At 44.6% G+C, this 13749-nt stretch overlaps 1 protein-coding gene across 1 annotated transcript; it reads right to left on the bottom strand.

Moving 5' to 3' along the window:
• Window positions 1-10693: 10693 nt before the first annotated feature.
• Window positions 10694-12062, bottom strand: LOC118416366. Its single transcript, XM_035821460.1, has 3 exons — window positions 12041-12062; window positions 11828-12005; window positions 10694-10945 (listed from the first exon to the last, which is right to left on the bottom strand). The coding sequence occupies exons 1-3, from the start codon at window positions 12060-12062 to the stop codon at window positions 10759-10761; spliced, it is 387 nt and encodes a 128-aa protein (XP_035677353.1). The 3' UTR covers window positions 10694-10758.
• Window positions 12063-13749: the final 1687 nt, after the last annotated feature.

Genomic DNA, 13749 nt, shown 5'->3' with positions numbered 1-13749 from the left:
TAAAAAAAGAACAAATGTTAGTCGTAAATCCAAGTACTAGAGTACCAGAGTTATCGACCCAGAATGAGGGTAAAACTCTTTAGGACCGATGTACAGAAATACTAGCTATGCTTTACAAATACAAAAATTATGATAGATCATGTTTTTTCTCTGTCTAAAGTTCTATAACGGACGATCATAACGAAGTTTTCTATCAATGTCGACATTCCCAACCTGACGCTGGTCACGTTCGGATCGTCCGCCAGGAGACGAAGATTGTCGACGAGTGAGAGCTCAGTCGGGCGGTGTTTCGGCATTTCCACCCCCTTCCCGCTTGCTCAACAGTGTACATGGGTGCACCCATAGGATGTCACGGGGAATTGCATGGGGAGCCAATGTGTGCTACATGTATGAGTGAGCCATCTGTGTAAAGCTTTTGTTTATTCGCACATAACGTCGCTAGGTTACACACACGTACGTGTTCTAGAACACCAACACGTGCATACGTGCATTATTCCCCCACTACACTGTAAACGTTGAGTTCTATGATTGAGTGTAGGTGTTCCACCTTGCGATGTTTTTTGTCCCATGTCCCATTTGTGTTATACCTTATTAAAAACAATCTACCTGAGCCTTGTTTTGTGGTGAACATTAAGTAAAAACTTTGACATTGATGCACTAACATTCCGACCTATTTTCCCTATTATTATCATTATTATCATTTACGATTTACTGGCGGAAATTTTTTGAAAATTGGATAATCTTATAATGAGCTCCATAACATAATTGATAGGTCCAATGTAACACTGGTGCGAGACCATAACATAACATGGAAGTCACATCATGCCATACAAAGCCGTCTGACGACAGTTGTTTGCATTGTTGGTTTACTCTCATTACCCATGTATACCCTCGTGTCAGATGACATATATCATAGTTTGGTCAATGGCACCTATCAAATAACACGTTGTACACGTGTACAATGTTGGCCCAGTTATGTGAGGAAGTCGAGTCAGGGATGTATGTTGTTAGTACATAGAAAGCCTGGGTACTTGTTTAGAGTAAAAGTATGTTGTTTGCAAAAGTGGATGTCATCCCTTCGCCAACTTTCACTTCCACTGGTCATGCGCACTCGGCAGTCAGGTGACAACGCTCCCTAGCGAAGCTGAAAGCCAAGTGCAGCGTACACAACTAAAACGCGGAAGTGTCTCAAAATCTGGTAAGTGTTTTTTCATATTACCACGGAAAGATATGAGAACACGTAGGACGACACAGAGTGTAGAAGAGAGGATACAGAGTGGGTGAGGTCAGTTGGTCGCCTCTAAGAGGTCGTATGTTAGTTGTCGTGGCGTTGTGATGTCATCTGCTTGGTACACAACCTTAACAAGTGACCGTAGGTAACACACTTTGTGACGTAATTATAGTATGTCAGTTGTGTTGTTTGCAGTGTGTGACATTGTGTGTATTATTCATCAGCAACCATACTGTTACATTCCTCTGAAAAAACAACCATTGGCCCGCGGCATCAGATGTTTACCAGTAAATTTACCATAGATATATGAGAATTATGATACTCAAAGTCGAACAAAATTTGTCAGGAGTACCAGAAACAGTTGGTTGGTCCACGATGTCAGCTGTTGTCGTTACACCACGAACGAACATTTGTTCAATCACATCTGTAATTTCCACCGCGTCAGTTATAACCGATGATATTGACAGTCCTAAACATCGAATACAAACAAAAAGAACGAAACGAAACCCTAATGATCCAAATTGCAGAGAATATATCGGCGATTTGGGAAATATTATGAGCGGACGACAGGCAAAAGAAACGTGCCGGTGTGACAGCGATCTCGCCCCCCCGTGATCTCGCCCCCCCGTGATCTCGCCCCCCCGGGGCGAAATCACTAGCGATCTCGCCCTCCCCGGCTAGTGATCTCGCCCCCCTCCCTCGCCCCCCTTTAGCGATTTCGCCCCCCCCCCAAAAAAACGGGTTTACATGACATTTTAGAAGTTGATTGGTATAAATCACAAAATGCAGTTTCAGAATGATATAAGTACACGAGTTTGATACATAACTCCATTCATAGTATCAATATTAACGTAATTACATGGTAATAAGATAGTTGAACTTGTTTCAGACAAGGAGGGTTGGGTCCCTTGTATTCCCATTATTGCATTTACCTGAGTCTTGACATAAGATGTATTTCATTGTATTCACCTGTCCTCAAGCAACCTATATATCTCCAATATGAAGTCTCTACCATGAAGAGACCACAAAAGAACTATGTAATGTCTTTATTAATTATGCAAATATTAGGTATTAATTAGAATAACGCACATTTTGGGATATGCACCTGGCCAAGGGATATCTTCACCTCCAACATGACTGTTTTTCCTAGTAGTATTTAGGAACTGATGCATTTACCCGTGTTTCTTAAGACTGCTACTTTACCAGTGTTTGTGTAGCATTTAGCAACAGCTATATCAACTTGCGCGTAGATAGTGTTTATAATGAGAAACTATTATTCGCGTGTGTTTTTGTTAGTGCTTTGGAAATGTTTCCAACACAAGAAAGAAAACACTGTGACAAATTGAAAACATACAGCTGACGTATTCCGTACCATAGACGGTGTTGATTTATACGTTCGCAGTAGCGCTATTTTATGCCACCTCAGCTGCAAAAATTGTCTTTTTCATTTCAATGTCATGTTTGCACCGCGTACCGAACAATATAGTATCGACTTTCGAGGTATAACATCTTACGGTACGGTAATAAGATGCCATATAGGTACCAGGTAACACACCATATACGTTACTCCCCAGGTGCAGTATAGTACCAGGTAGCGCACCTGTAATATGTAGTAACCAGCTGCTCTTGGGGGGGGGGGGGCGAAAACGCTAAAGGGGGGCGAAAACGCTAGTGATCTCGCCGGGGGGGCGAGATCGCTGTCACACCGGTATAAGCACCCCAGTATATATTCCTCTCCCGGCATATTTTCCTTTCCCGTCGTATTCCCGGATAAAAATCGACGACCTGTCAAACCACATACGAATGCGGCAAGCAGAACATAGAGATATAGGTGTGAACACAGTTCACAATACTTTGTCGACGGAGGTTACCCTCCAGTCACAAAGTAACAACTTATTAAAACCGATGCCCACTTTTCAAGTCAGCATATTCCGCAGTAAACGCTACATAGTACATACAAAGTTAGACCTATAAGTATTTTTAATAGTTGGCAATCTCCCCTAACAAAAGTTGTTCCTTGTTATTACATGTCAATCATATGTCCACTAACATATGACTTGGTCAATACATACGCCATGTTAAAAGGAGATCTTTTGTTTCGCCCTTGAAAGGATTTCCCGCCAAAACCCGTACACAATGAGCCTAGGCCGTGACCTCCTATGTAAACGTAAACACGGCGTAGGACGTATCCGATTCTCAGAAAGGTGCTGTTGACTGTGTGCTTTTTTTGCACCTCTATGCGTGTTAAGTCGCGTCGCCGACGTTCTTGATTAATTTTGATTAATTATTGCATATGGCCTTATGCCTCTTTTGATAGAATAAAGAGCTGGATCGACTAAAGAAACTTTCGGAGATGTGGAAAAATAAGTACTCCTACTCTGAAATGGTATCACCTTACCTGAAACCAACATGGTGAGATCACCGTATGACGTATGCTCCCACTGTTTGCTTGTGCTTGCAAAGGCTTGGCGTCGACGCCATCAAAGGAGAGCCTTGAAAATTATAAAACTTTCTTCAGCTGCTCTGACCAAGACAAATTTTTACACCCTCGCAGGAAAGTTGGAGCCTTGAATCGAGAGAGAGAGAAAGGGGGGAGGAAAATATTCTGCATTTTGTATTTTTTTTCTTTTATATTTCAGATAAAGGTTCAGGTTAAGAAACATGGAGATTTTGTGAAGATGTGTAATATCATGGCAGCTGCAAGTACCGACAATTCACCGGTAGAGGCTGTCGGCGGTGGCGGGGGTGGCGGCGTGGGTGTTGGCGACGGTGTTGGCGACGGTGGCGGCGGCGGCGGCGGTGGTGGCGGCGGCGCTGGCGGTGAGGGTGGTGGCGGCGGCGGTGGCGTTGGGGGTGGCGGTGGCGGCGGCGGTGGGGGCGGCGATGGCGGTGAGGGTGGCGGCGGCGGCGGTGGCGGCGGCGGCGGCGGTGGCGGTGGCGGTGGCGGTGGCAGTGTCGACGTCGATGGAGACGGTGGCGATGTGCTTGGTGACAGCCGTGACGGTGGCGGCGGTGCAGCGGGTATAGATAAAGTGTCCAGATTCCTGGCACAATTGAAAGACCTATGGAGTCACGCGGGGACTGTCGACCCACTGGTCAGACCAGTCTGTGAGTTAGCGTTTGATTTAATCGAGTGGGCGATAAGGAAGTACACTGATAGAGGAGCCGTCGCCATGAAGCAAGTCTGGCCCGCCGAGTGCGCGCAAATCGAGACTGCCTTTGATTATGTCAAGAACAAGATGGAATCTGTTAAAAAGCAGTTCGAGAAAGCTATGGATATCTACGAGAGGGCTGTGAAAACTGATAACGCATTGGATAGCTCAACAGCTCTGAAGATGTACGAACCGCAGAACAACATTCTCCAGCCAGTGCTAAAAAACCTCCTGAGACATATGACTAAAGCAGAAGACATACTCAAAAGTTTAAATCCTAAAGTAGATAAGATGAAAGAGGAGTCTAGGAATAAGGCAGTGGGAGTGACGGCTTTTTCACCTTTTTTAGCAACTGGTATTGCTGCTTACTGGTTCCCTCACACTCTTACCTGTGCCTTCTTTGGTTCCTGTGCCATTGTGGGCGCTGTGTCTTTTGGAACCATCCTTCGTCGAATTGATGTTTGCCATGATGTAGAAAATCTAAATGCCCAACTTCAGCTTATTATGGATATTGAAAAAATGAAGGACCAACTGGAAAGTGCAAAAAAATATTTGTATGAGCAAACAGCAGTGAGAGAGAGAGAGAGAGAGAGGGAGAGAGAGAGAGAGAGGGAGAGAGGGAGAGAGAGAGAGAGAGAGACAAAGAGAGAGAGAGATATGAGAGATGATGACTTTATTGAAAGTTAGCAGTGTTACCACTGAATTTTATTCAATTTACCTCCATAACACAACACAGTATAACCATGTTGATAGGGCTTTCAAAGCAAAGTAACTGAATTTTGAGGACTATGGACTGTGATATTGGACAATTTGTTATTAGTATATTGGGTGACACCCCCCTTCCATCCACTGGACCTTAGGGATGAAGGACAAGGCTATCCAGCATAAAAGGGCCGACAGTGTTAGCCAGCATAAATAAATGTGATTGATTGATTTCTGTGTAAGTTTTTATGTTTTATTTGATTGTTTATGATGTTGATGTACTGTTTTAGTGATGCATTGTGTATATCAGTAATGTGTTCGCTTCCTGCTGCTCAAAAATGTATTGTATTAAGTTGTTGCAGTCTCAGTACAGATATTGATAAGTAGTAACAATCGTGTCACATAACTGAGTATGGATTGGGATAAAAGTAAAATCATTGCTTTGAAAGGCCATTGTCATTGAAGTTAATCATGAGTGGCCGTATTGCTTGAGGATATATACACTCTTCAGCATATGGACTTTGAATTCACTGAACATGCAATGTCTAGGAAATAAGTTCAGCAATGTTGCAAATGTTTAAATTCTTTTATTGAGACATATATCAGAAATCTAACGATGCATTACTTCATCAATGTGTTTGCCTAATAAGTACATTTTTTGACGATAGACATGGCATTTTTAAATACATGTTTTGATTCTTGCATTGTGTCTGATTTGGTGAACTTTAATAAACATGTTAAGAATCTGTATTCAAGCAAGTTTGTTGTTTTGTCATCAACTCAGGTGCAGATAATATAAGAAATGGACCACAGGATGGGGGCTTGATTAGCTGGTAACACAGTTTAAGTTTGCACGTTTGATCCAACACGGAGGACAAGCTTGTCGAAGTCATTATTAGCAACGATAAATAAATTTAGATGAATGACATCGACAGAAAGGGTCCGTGGTTTTAATTCTATGTTACTGTCCCATGTCGGTGACAATCAGACGGTGCCAGCTGGTCCTTAATCTTCACACCGGGTTTCTCCTTCACGTACGTTTCCATGGTAACGTTTCCAACATTCAAAACAACACCATCTTTAATCTCCGTTCTCAGCGTCTTCCTAATACCCCCCTCACATCAGGCGCGATTCGATCGGACGACGAGTCTGCGAGCTCTAATTTACGAGGAGGCATGACCCTGATGCCGACGAAGAAATGGCAGAGTTCCCCCTTCCCGTCAGGGCCATGCCTCCTCGTAATTTATAGCTCGCAGACTCGTCGTCCGATAGAATCGCGCCTAATGTGAGGGGGGTATTTCAGGTCCGTCTGAAGATACGAGCTGATCTTTAATCATCTGAAGTCTGGTTTTACTGAGCTTGTAATGTTCCTCGTTGACGTAAGTTTCCACTGTGACGTCCCTGACGTTGATACGCGGCACCATCTTAAGTCTAAAACCTACTAAACCTAGAATGTTCGCAGTGTCTCCCTTGCAAGTCCGTCCGAAGGCGCTAGCTGGTCCTTAATCATTTGAAGTCTTGTTTTACTGAACTTGTAATGTTCCTCATTGACGTAAGTATCCACCGTGACGTTCCTGACGTTGATACGCGGCACCGTCCTCCGGCTGATCTTCCTCAGCAGCCGCTCGTTCACCAGGGTTCTCTGGAACATCCGCCTGAGGTAACCCTTCCGGTACTGTTCCCATAGCGACGTGAGTGACGTCATACTACGACTCAGCACCACGAAGACGACGCTTGAGGCGGAGTGAGGAGACACGCGGACCACCTCCACTCCCAGCTCCTGTAGGTAGGCGACGGCTTCTTTAAGACGGACATCCCTCTGTAAGGAAAAAGATAAGGAATGATTGTGATACGCGCATTTTGAACCTTTTAAACTCTTACAAAGTACGGGAGTTGAACAGACCAAGGTGATTTGTACAAAGCTAGACGAACATAAACATTCCTGGCGGGCGTTCACGATGCATATTCACATTCGCCAAGAAGGGTATGCTTTAATTTCCGTGTGTCTGTACATGTGGCTAGATCCTAGTGGCATTTGATATGCAGGTACAGGTCGGGAAAACAAAGGTCAGAGGTAACCAGCTGTAATGTTCTCACGTTACATAACATCATCTAACTTCTTTGTTACACTTGTAATTGTAACTTTGACTTTGAGTTTATGGATATGATTTTTGTTCTGGGATTTCCCCCAGGCACATTGAAAGTCCTACTACAGCGATGTTTTCCGTTGGTGAAATTAAGAAACAAACAAACAAACAAGCAAACAAATAAACAAACCTGCCATCGCGCCATCTCCCCCAGCGCGGCGTTGGCGACATCAATGAACGGCTTGAGGTGCGGTTGAACGGAAGTGACGTAGACGTGCACGCCCAGCACGGGGCAAAGGTTATCCGTGTCCCTGCCCAGCCCCGAGATCTCTGACGTCACACCGGCGCTGGCCAGGGCGTGGCTTTCATCCGCCGCCTCCAGACCTGTGGAGGTGGGTTGTGGGGTCAAAGAACACCAATTGCAATAAACACCGCCCTGCAACATCCAAGCAACTTTCTATTAGAGCGTTCTCGCCCCCCTCCAAAATGCCTAAAAGTCTGTTTTTCAACATTTTAAAAAGCCAACAACCGTTCTAAGCTTAGATATTCAAAAAGAATTCAATCCCTACAACTGGATGAGATTTGTAGAGTAATTCCGGACGTTTCGAGTGACATCCATCACTCTTCTTCAGCGTCACTAGAATGAACTGGTAGAACAAATCAATACATCTAACTGGGAAAATCTGTTGAACATGTCAAAGTCACTATAAGCTAAGAGCCCCCGGTACTCACCCTGTGGCAGCTTAGTCCTTTCCCGGGACGACACTTTAACGTTCTCCAAGACGTAGCACAGGGTGTCCCTCAGGCTGGTGGTGCGGATGTCTTCCCGGTCCACTTGCACCCTCCCCAGGGATATAGTGATCGACCCCCCGTCGTGCTCCAGCTGTAAGGTGGCTTTCATCTTCCGGCCGTTTCCGATTTCACCTATAAGACGGTAAAACTTTCGTAAAGAGTTTGTTATCTCCGTGAAAAATGTAGATATAGTTTTGGGTTTGTCTGTTTGTCTGTTTGTCGCTGTTTCCGGATTTTTGTAGTCACCATAACAGAAGAACCTCTAGATGGATTGCGATGGTATTTAGTTTGTGGGTTGATGTTGGGAAGACGAAGGTCTTGGGCCCCGGCCCTGGTATGTAACATTGGTTACGACATCTGCGTAGGAAGCAAGGAGGGACGGCATCGTCGGCACCCGACGGTCGGCCATAAGCAAGTAAGCAGGTATGTAACCTTGATACTACAGCAGAAATTCTTTTTTTTTAATCTTTTGATCCGAACGTGCTATGGTCTTGATTCCACCTGTAAGACGGTATAACTTTATCATCAGCTTTGTTACAGAATGTGACACTGTCTGACAATATTTTACCTGCTAGACGACGGAATGAAAATACTTTTCGTATCGGACGAGAACAGAAATGATAATAAATACACAAAAGGAAAAACGACAGACAGGTGATACACCAAATAACATCAATAACAGATGACAGGGTAAATATTGCCTACTTAACGATATAGCATCAAAATAGACCCGAGTAATACAATGTACGAGCGCGTCAACACAATCAAGAAAGGCAGCAAAGCAATATATAGATTATGTAGACAAGCCACCAGAATGAATAAATATAAAATAGATAAGGAAAGTATAGATTTGTACTACTTCAGCAGGATGAAGGTGAAAGTACATACCGCTGTCGTCTTCCCCATCCCGGTCGGGTAGGTTCGGCTCCTCCTCCTGAGGTAAGGGACTTTCACTTTTCCTGTGTTTCTTCTTCGGACTGGGCAGGGGCGGGTCCTCGTCCTCGATTTCGTCTATTTGGTCTGAGTAGAGCAAGGAAATGATGTATGAATAGTTTAGAAACTGACAGAAATAATGTATTTGATTTTAGAAAGGTTTCTAACATGTTTAAAGAACGATTGTCTCATGTTCGTTGTGGGTAGCTATCATACATTTTACCTTAAATTTTAAGGATGATGATAGAATGACACAACCATCAACTGACATTGTAGACATTTGTACTCTCAGAATTCAGTCTATATGTTGTAGCCATTTTGACGAGTGAAAATATTGTGTTAGCCAGTATATCCTTAAGCTTTTAAGCTTTTAGCACTTTTGAAAAAAAATCAATCGAATGAATATCCATCATGCACCTGCTACATCCGGGCACTTCATCCTGACCAGAACTTCCTTCAGTTCCTCCTTCAGCTCGTAGATGTCAGTGCGCAGGCGCCGCCACCTGACCAGCGCGTTCAGCACCTTGTCTTGTACCTGCCTGTAGAAGGGGTGAAAACACACGTCGGGACTTTTCTAAAGACATATTAAGACTATCTCGAGATTATGTTATGGTTGTACGTAGTAGGCATCCTTCCATCCTTTCATCTGTACGTACGTGTTATCTAAAATAGCAGGTGGAAGAGGCCCAAAGCTAACTACTGTGTTAGCTACATCTGCATGTGTGAGAGAGCAAACCTCCTGTGAGTTTCTGATCGGCTGTTTTCAAAGCTAAAATTTGGCAACGTTAACGATACCGAGAAATTGATTGTAAATATCAACATCATTCCGGCTACCTCTTGTTTTAAATGTATATTTTAAATGTTGATAAAGAATTGAGAATTGGGAATAGAGTTACTTTGGAGATAGTGTCCAGTTTGGCTAACTTGTCTGACCTGTTTTCCCGTTTGCAGTACTCCAGGTCCTCCCTGGACAGCTTCAGTTCTCGCGGCAGCGTTAGCGTTAAGGTTAGCCATATAATAGGTCTGGAGATGGAGGGAACTAGTTCGTGGCCTATGCCCAAAGATGGGCAGTAGGCCTAAGGAAGTAAGTATGTAACAAGTCTGACCTGTTCTCCCGTTTGCAGTACTCCAGGTCCTCCCTGGGCAGCTTGAGTTCCCGCGGCAGGGACGTCCAGCTGTTGTGGAACCGGGCCGAGACTGAGGACGCCACAAACTTAAAACTTGCTGTGAGACCTGGGGAGGGGGGCATTTGCCTGTGTTTAAATTATCTTATAACTCGTAATCATGCTAAGCGCAAAATGAGTACCTTTAAGATCCTAAAGGTCAACAATTCTCGGAAAGACAGGAATCAGAGGGGGTAGTTTAGCCGTCTTGCTCTGACGTACTTATACGCCTTAAGGTGGCTTCACACGAACGTATATATTCAAGTCTGTATGAGGTCCGCATGCAAGTCTTAGCCTCTACTAGTCTCCACAGGTGGTTTGAAAAAAAATAGAAATTGGACAAATATAGCTTCATAACATGCCAGCGGAATTAGCTGGTCACAAACCATACTCCTCGGTCAGCTAACTCCTCTGGCACGTTATGTGTCTATACTTCTCCAATTTCTCATATTTTTCTATTGACCTGTGGAGTCTGGTAGTGGCTAAGACTTCCATACGGAACTCATACGGACTTATATAAGCACGTTTGAAGCCGGCTTTTCCAAGGGTACGAAAGAAAACTTTACCTATCAGGAGCCCCTTCCCCTGATGAGCAAACAAACAAACAAACAATCAAACAAACCTTACCTATCATGAGTCCCTTCCCCTCCAACACGTCCGCCAGTTACCCCTGCCACGACCCGCCCTTCCGCAGCGCCTCAGAGAGCGCCTTGAACAAACAAACAAACAAACAAACAAACAAACAAACAAACCTTACCTATCATGAGTCCCTTCCCCTCCAGTACGTCTGCCAGGTACCCCTGCCAGGACCCGCCCTTCCGGAGCGCCTCAGAGAGCGCCTTGAAGGCGTCATCTCCCTTCTTACTGATGGTGTCAAGTAGGGCACTGCGGATAGAAAAAGTCACAGTAAACTTTTGTAGGGCTCTTAGTGGTAAATGTGCTCGAGTTGGCACTTTGCGGGGGCAACGCCTTGAAGGTGTCATTTCCTTTCTTACTGATGGTGTCCAGCAATGCTCTGGGGATATAGAAAAATAGCAATAAATGTACGGCTCTTAGTGGCAAACGTGCATATGTTGGTACCCTGGGGCACCAAATCAGTGCGTGTGTATGTGTGTGTGTGTGTGTGTGTTTGTGTATGTGTGTGTGTGTGTGTGTGTGTGTGTGTGTGTGTGTGTGTGTGTTTGTGTTTGTGTTTGTGTGTGTGTGTGTGTTTGTGTGTGTGTGCGTTTGTGTGTGTGTGTGTATTTGTATGTGTGTGTGTGTGTGTGTGCGCGTGTGTTTGTATGTGTGTGATTGAATATGATTGAATATGATGAATGAATAATTCAATGAATCAACAATCAACGAACGGATGTATGAATGAATGTCTGAACGAACGAACGAATGAATGAATGAATAAAAATCTTCTCAAACTAACGTTTCAAACGCTGAATGTAACTTTTTTAGCTTGCCTCTTGGTTCATTGGTGCACGAAAGAAATGCATGTCCACTTTAAATTTCTTGTCCACTTTAGCGACATCTAGCAATTTGCGTTGAAACTGTAGCCCACCTGTTGCTGTCTACGTCAGTCTCCTTGTTGCTACAGATGACGTGGACGTCCCGCCGACTCAGCGTCTTCTAAGCGACCTCTAGCGATTTACGTTAAAACTGCAGCTCACCTGTTGATGTCTGCGTCAGTCTCCTTGTTGCTACAGATGACGTGGACGTCCCGCCGACTCAGCGTCTTCTTAGCGACCTCTAGCGATTTACGTTAAAACTGCTGCTCACCTGTTGATGTCTACGTCCGTCTCCTTGTTGCTACAGATGACGTGGACGTCCCGCCTGCTCAGCGCCTTCTTAGCGACCAGCGCGTCGAACAGCTGGGACGGGCTTCGGGTGGAGATGTACTGTAGAAGGGTGGGGCGGTTCACGTCTAGCCGCACGGCGTTACCTTCGGACAGGGGCACTGGGAGGGAGCAAACAAACAAATTAACAGAAAGCGTAATGTAGCGATGTACTGCATCAAGGTTTAGCGGTTAACGTCCAACCGCACAGCGTTACCTTCCGACAGGGGCACTGGGGGAAACAAACAAATAAACAAATAAAAACATGATGTACTCTAGCAAGGTGGGCGGTTCACGTCTAACCGCACGGCGTTACCTTCTGACAGGGGCACTGTGACGAAACAAACAAATAAACAAATAAATAAATAAACAAATAAAACATGATGCAGCGATGTACTACAGTAGGGTGGTGTGGTCAACGTCTAAAGTTGAAACCAACAAGTTATAGTTTAGCGTTAGCTTTTAGACTAGAGTAGACATATTCTATACTGTTCTACGTTTTTTTGTTGTTCCCCTTTCGTGCAATTAGTCCTCGGGCAAGAATTTGAAATAAACTATTATCATTATAAAGATGAACCGGTACACTTCCAGCGTTACTGCACAGCCTTGACGGGGAAAGCAACAAAACAAACGTTTTGTCGGGTGGTCTTTCTAGTAAAGGATGTTGCAAAGAGATAAAACCTGGGACAAGGACAAGGACAATATTTTTCTAGGTCCCCGGTTTCTATACTTACAAACAAAATCTTCTGGCGTGTACACGTCACAAACCGCGCAACTGAGTTCCTTACAGTGCGCTTTGCTCCACATGACTTCCAGCAAACTTCCTCATCAAGTCGTGGCTTCTTTCTAAGGACCCGGTAACATACTTCGTACGACCGCCGTGCAATCGGAAACTGAAAGAATTCTCAGGATAGCTGTTCACGTGTCCAGCAAACAACGTCCTAAGACACAAAGATCCCGGAAAAAATACTTCGTACGATCATCGTGCAATCAAAAACTGAGAGCATTCTCCGGATGACTGTGCACGTGTCCAGTCGGCTTGGTCTTGGCACGATGAAGGTTGTCTTTAATAGATTCTTGTTGGTGGTTGGTTCTGTTACAGCCAGCTTGGAGATTCTCACCACCCTCAAGTCTCCCATTCCTCTTTGCCGGCGCACTATGAATAGTCTATCATCTATCTCTGTCCTCTGCCGCTCTCATATCTTCAGCTAGGCTCAGTCCTGTCGACTCTTCTATGTTGTCTTCTCACCTTTTTCTTCTGCCTTCCCCACTCCTTACTTCCTGACACCGCCCCTTGTAGTACAGTGTTTGCGGGCCCTGGCGAGTCTACGACATCAAAATCGTAAAACTTTCCACGACAAACTTGGACCGCACCACAAAGTCACCTCCCTCATTGCGTCTGTCGCCTTTTTTTCGTTGTACAGCCTGTACCGAAGATGACCTCCTTTCGCGCTATAGAAAAACACGTCTGTGGAGAACGTCGTATTTCCACAACAAAAGTTGTGAACAGGATCCAGCGACGCTATGTCTGGACAGTGGGTTAGAAGTTCCAGTTCCGCCTGCTGTTGTTGATCACGCAAACTATACGGTACTGGAAAGGATTGCAGTCCAATGGAAAATGGTTGTAGTTCTTCATGCCACTGTTAACCGTATACCTGTGCCTAAATCGCCACCAGAAGTATTCTGTACGTGTGCGTAAAGCGACATCTGCTCAACGAAATTATGGGTCACATGTGCATGTGGTCAAAGAAATCACCAAGGTGAAACCATTGGAGTGATTCAGCGGCGAATCACACGATCTAGTGGAGTGTCATCCACTCAAATGTAACTATAGAGCGCCTATCGCCACAAGAGACTTTTGAATAA

This window comes from Branchiostoma floridae, chromosome 5 (genome assembly GCF_000003815.2).
Source record: "Branchiostoma floridae strain S238N-H82 chromosome 5, Bfl_VNyyK, whole genome shotgun sequence".
Taxonomy (NCBI): Eukaryota; Metazoa; Chordata; class Leptocardii; order Amphioxiformes; family Branchiostomatidae; genus Branchiostoma; species Branchiostoma floridae.
The sequence above is the reverse complement of the archived record's forward strand: the minus strand, read 5'-3'. Positions and strand labels throughout refer to the sequence as shown.

Excerpts from the sequence above, each read along its gene's own strand:
- LOC118416366 (XM_035821460.1), bottom strand. The coding sequence starts at position 12,062 with ATGCAGTACATCGCTACATTAC. Across the intron at positions 12,006-12,040 it reads GCAGTACATCGCTACATTAC|TGCCCCTGTCCGAAGGTAAC; the intron begins GCTTTCTGTTAA and ends GCTCCCTCCCAG. Across the intron at positions 10,946-11,827 it reads ACGGACGTAGACATCAACAG|TGCCCTACTTGACACCATCA; the intron begins GTGAGCAGCAGT and ends TTCTATCCGCAG.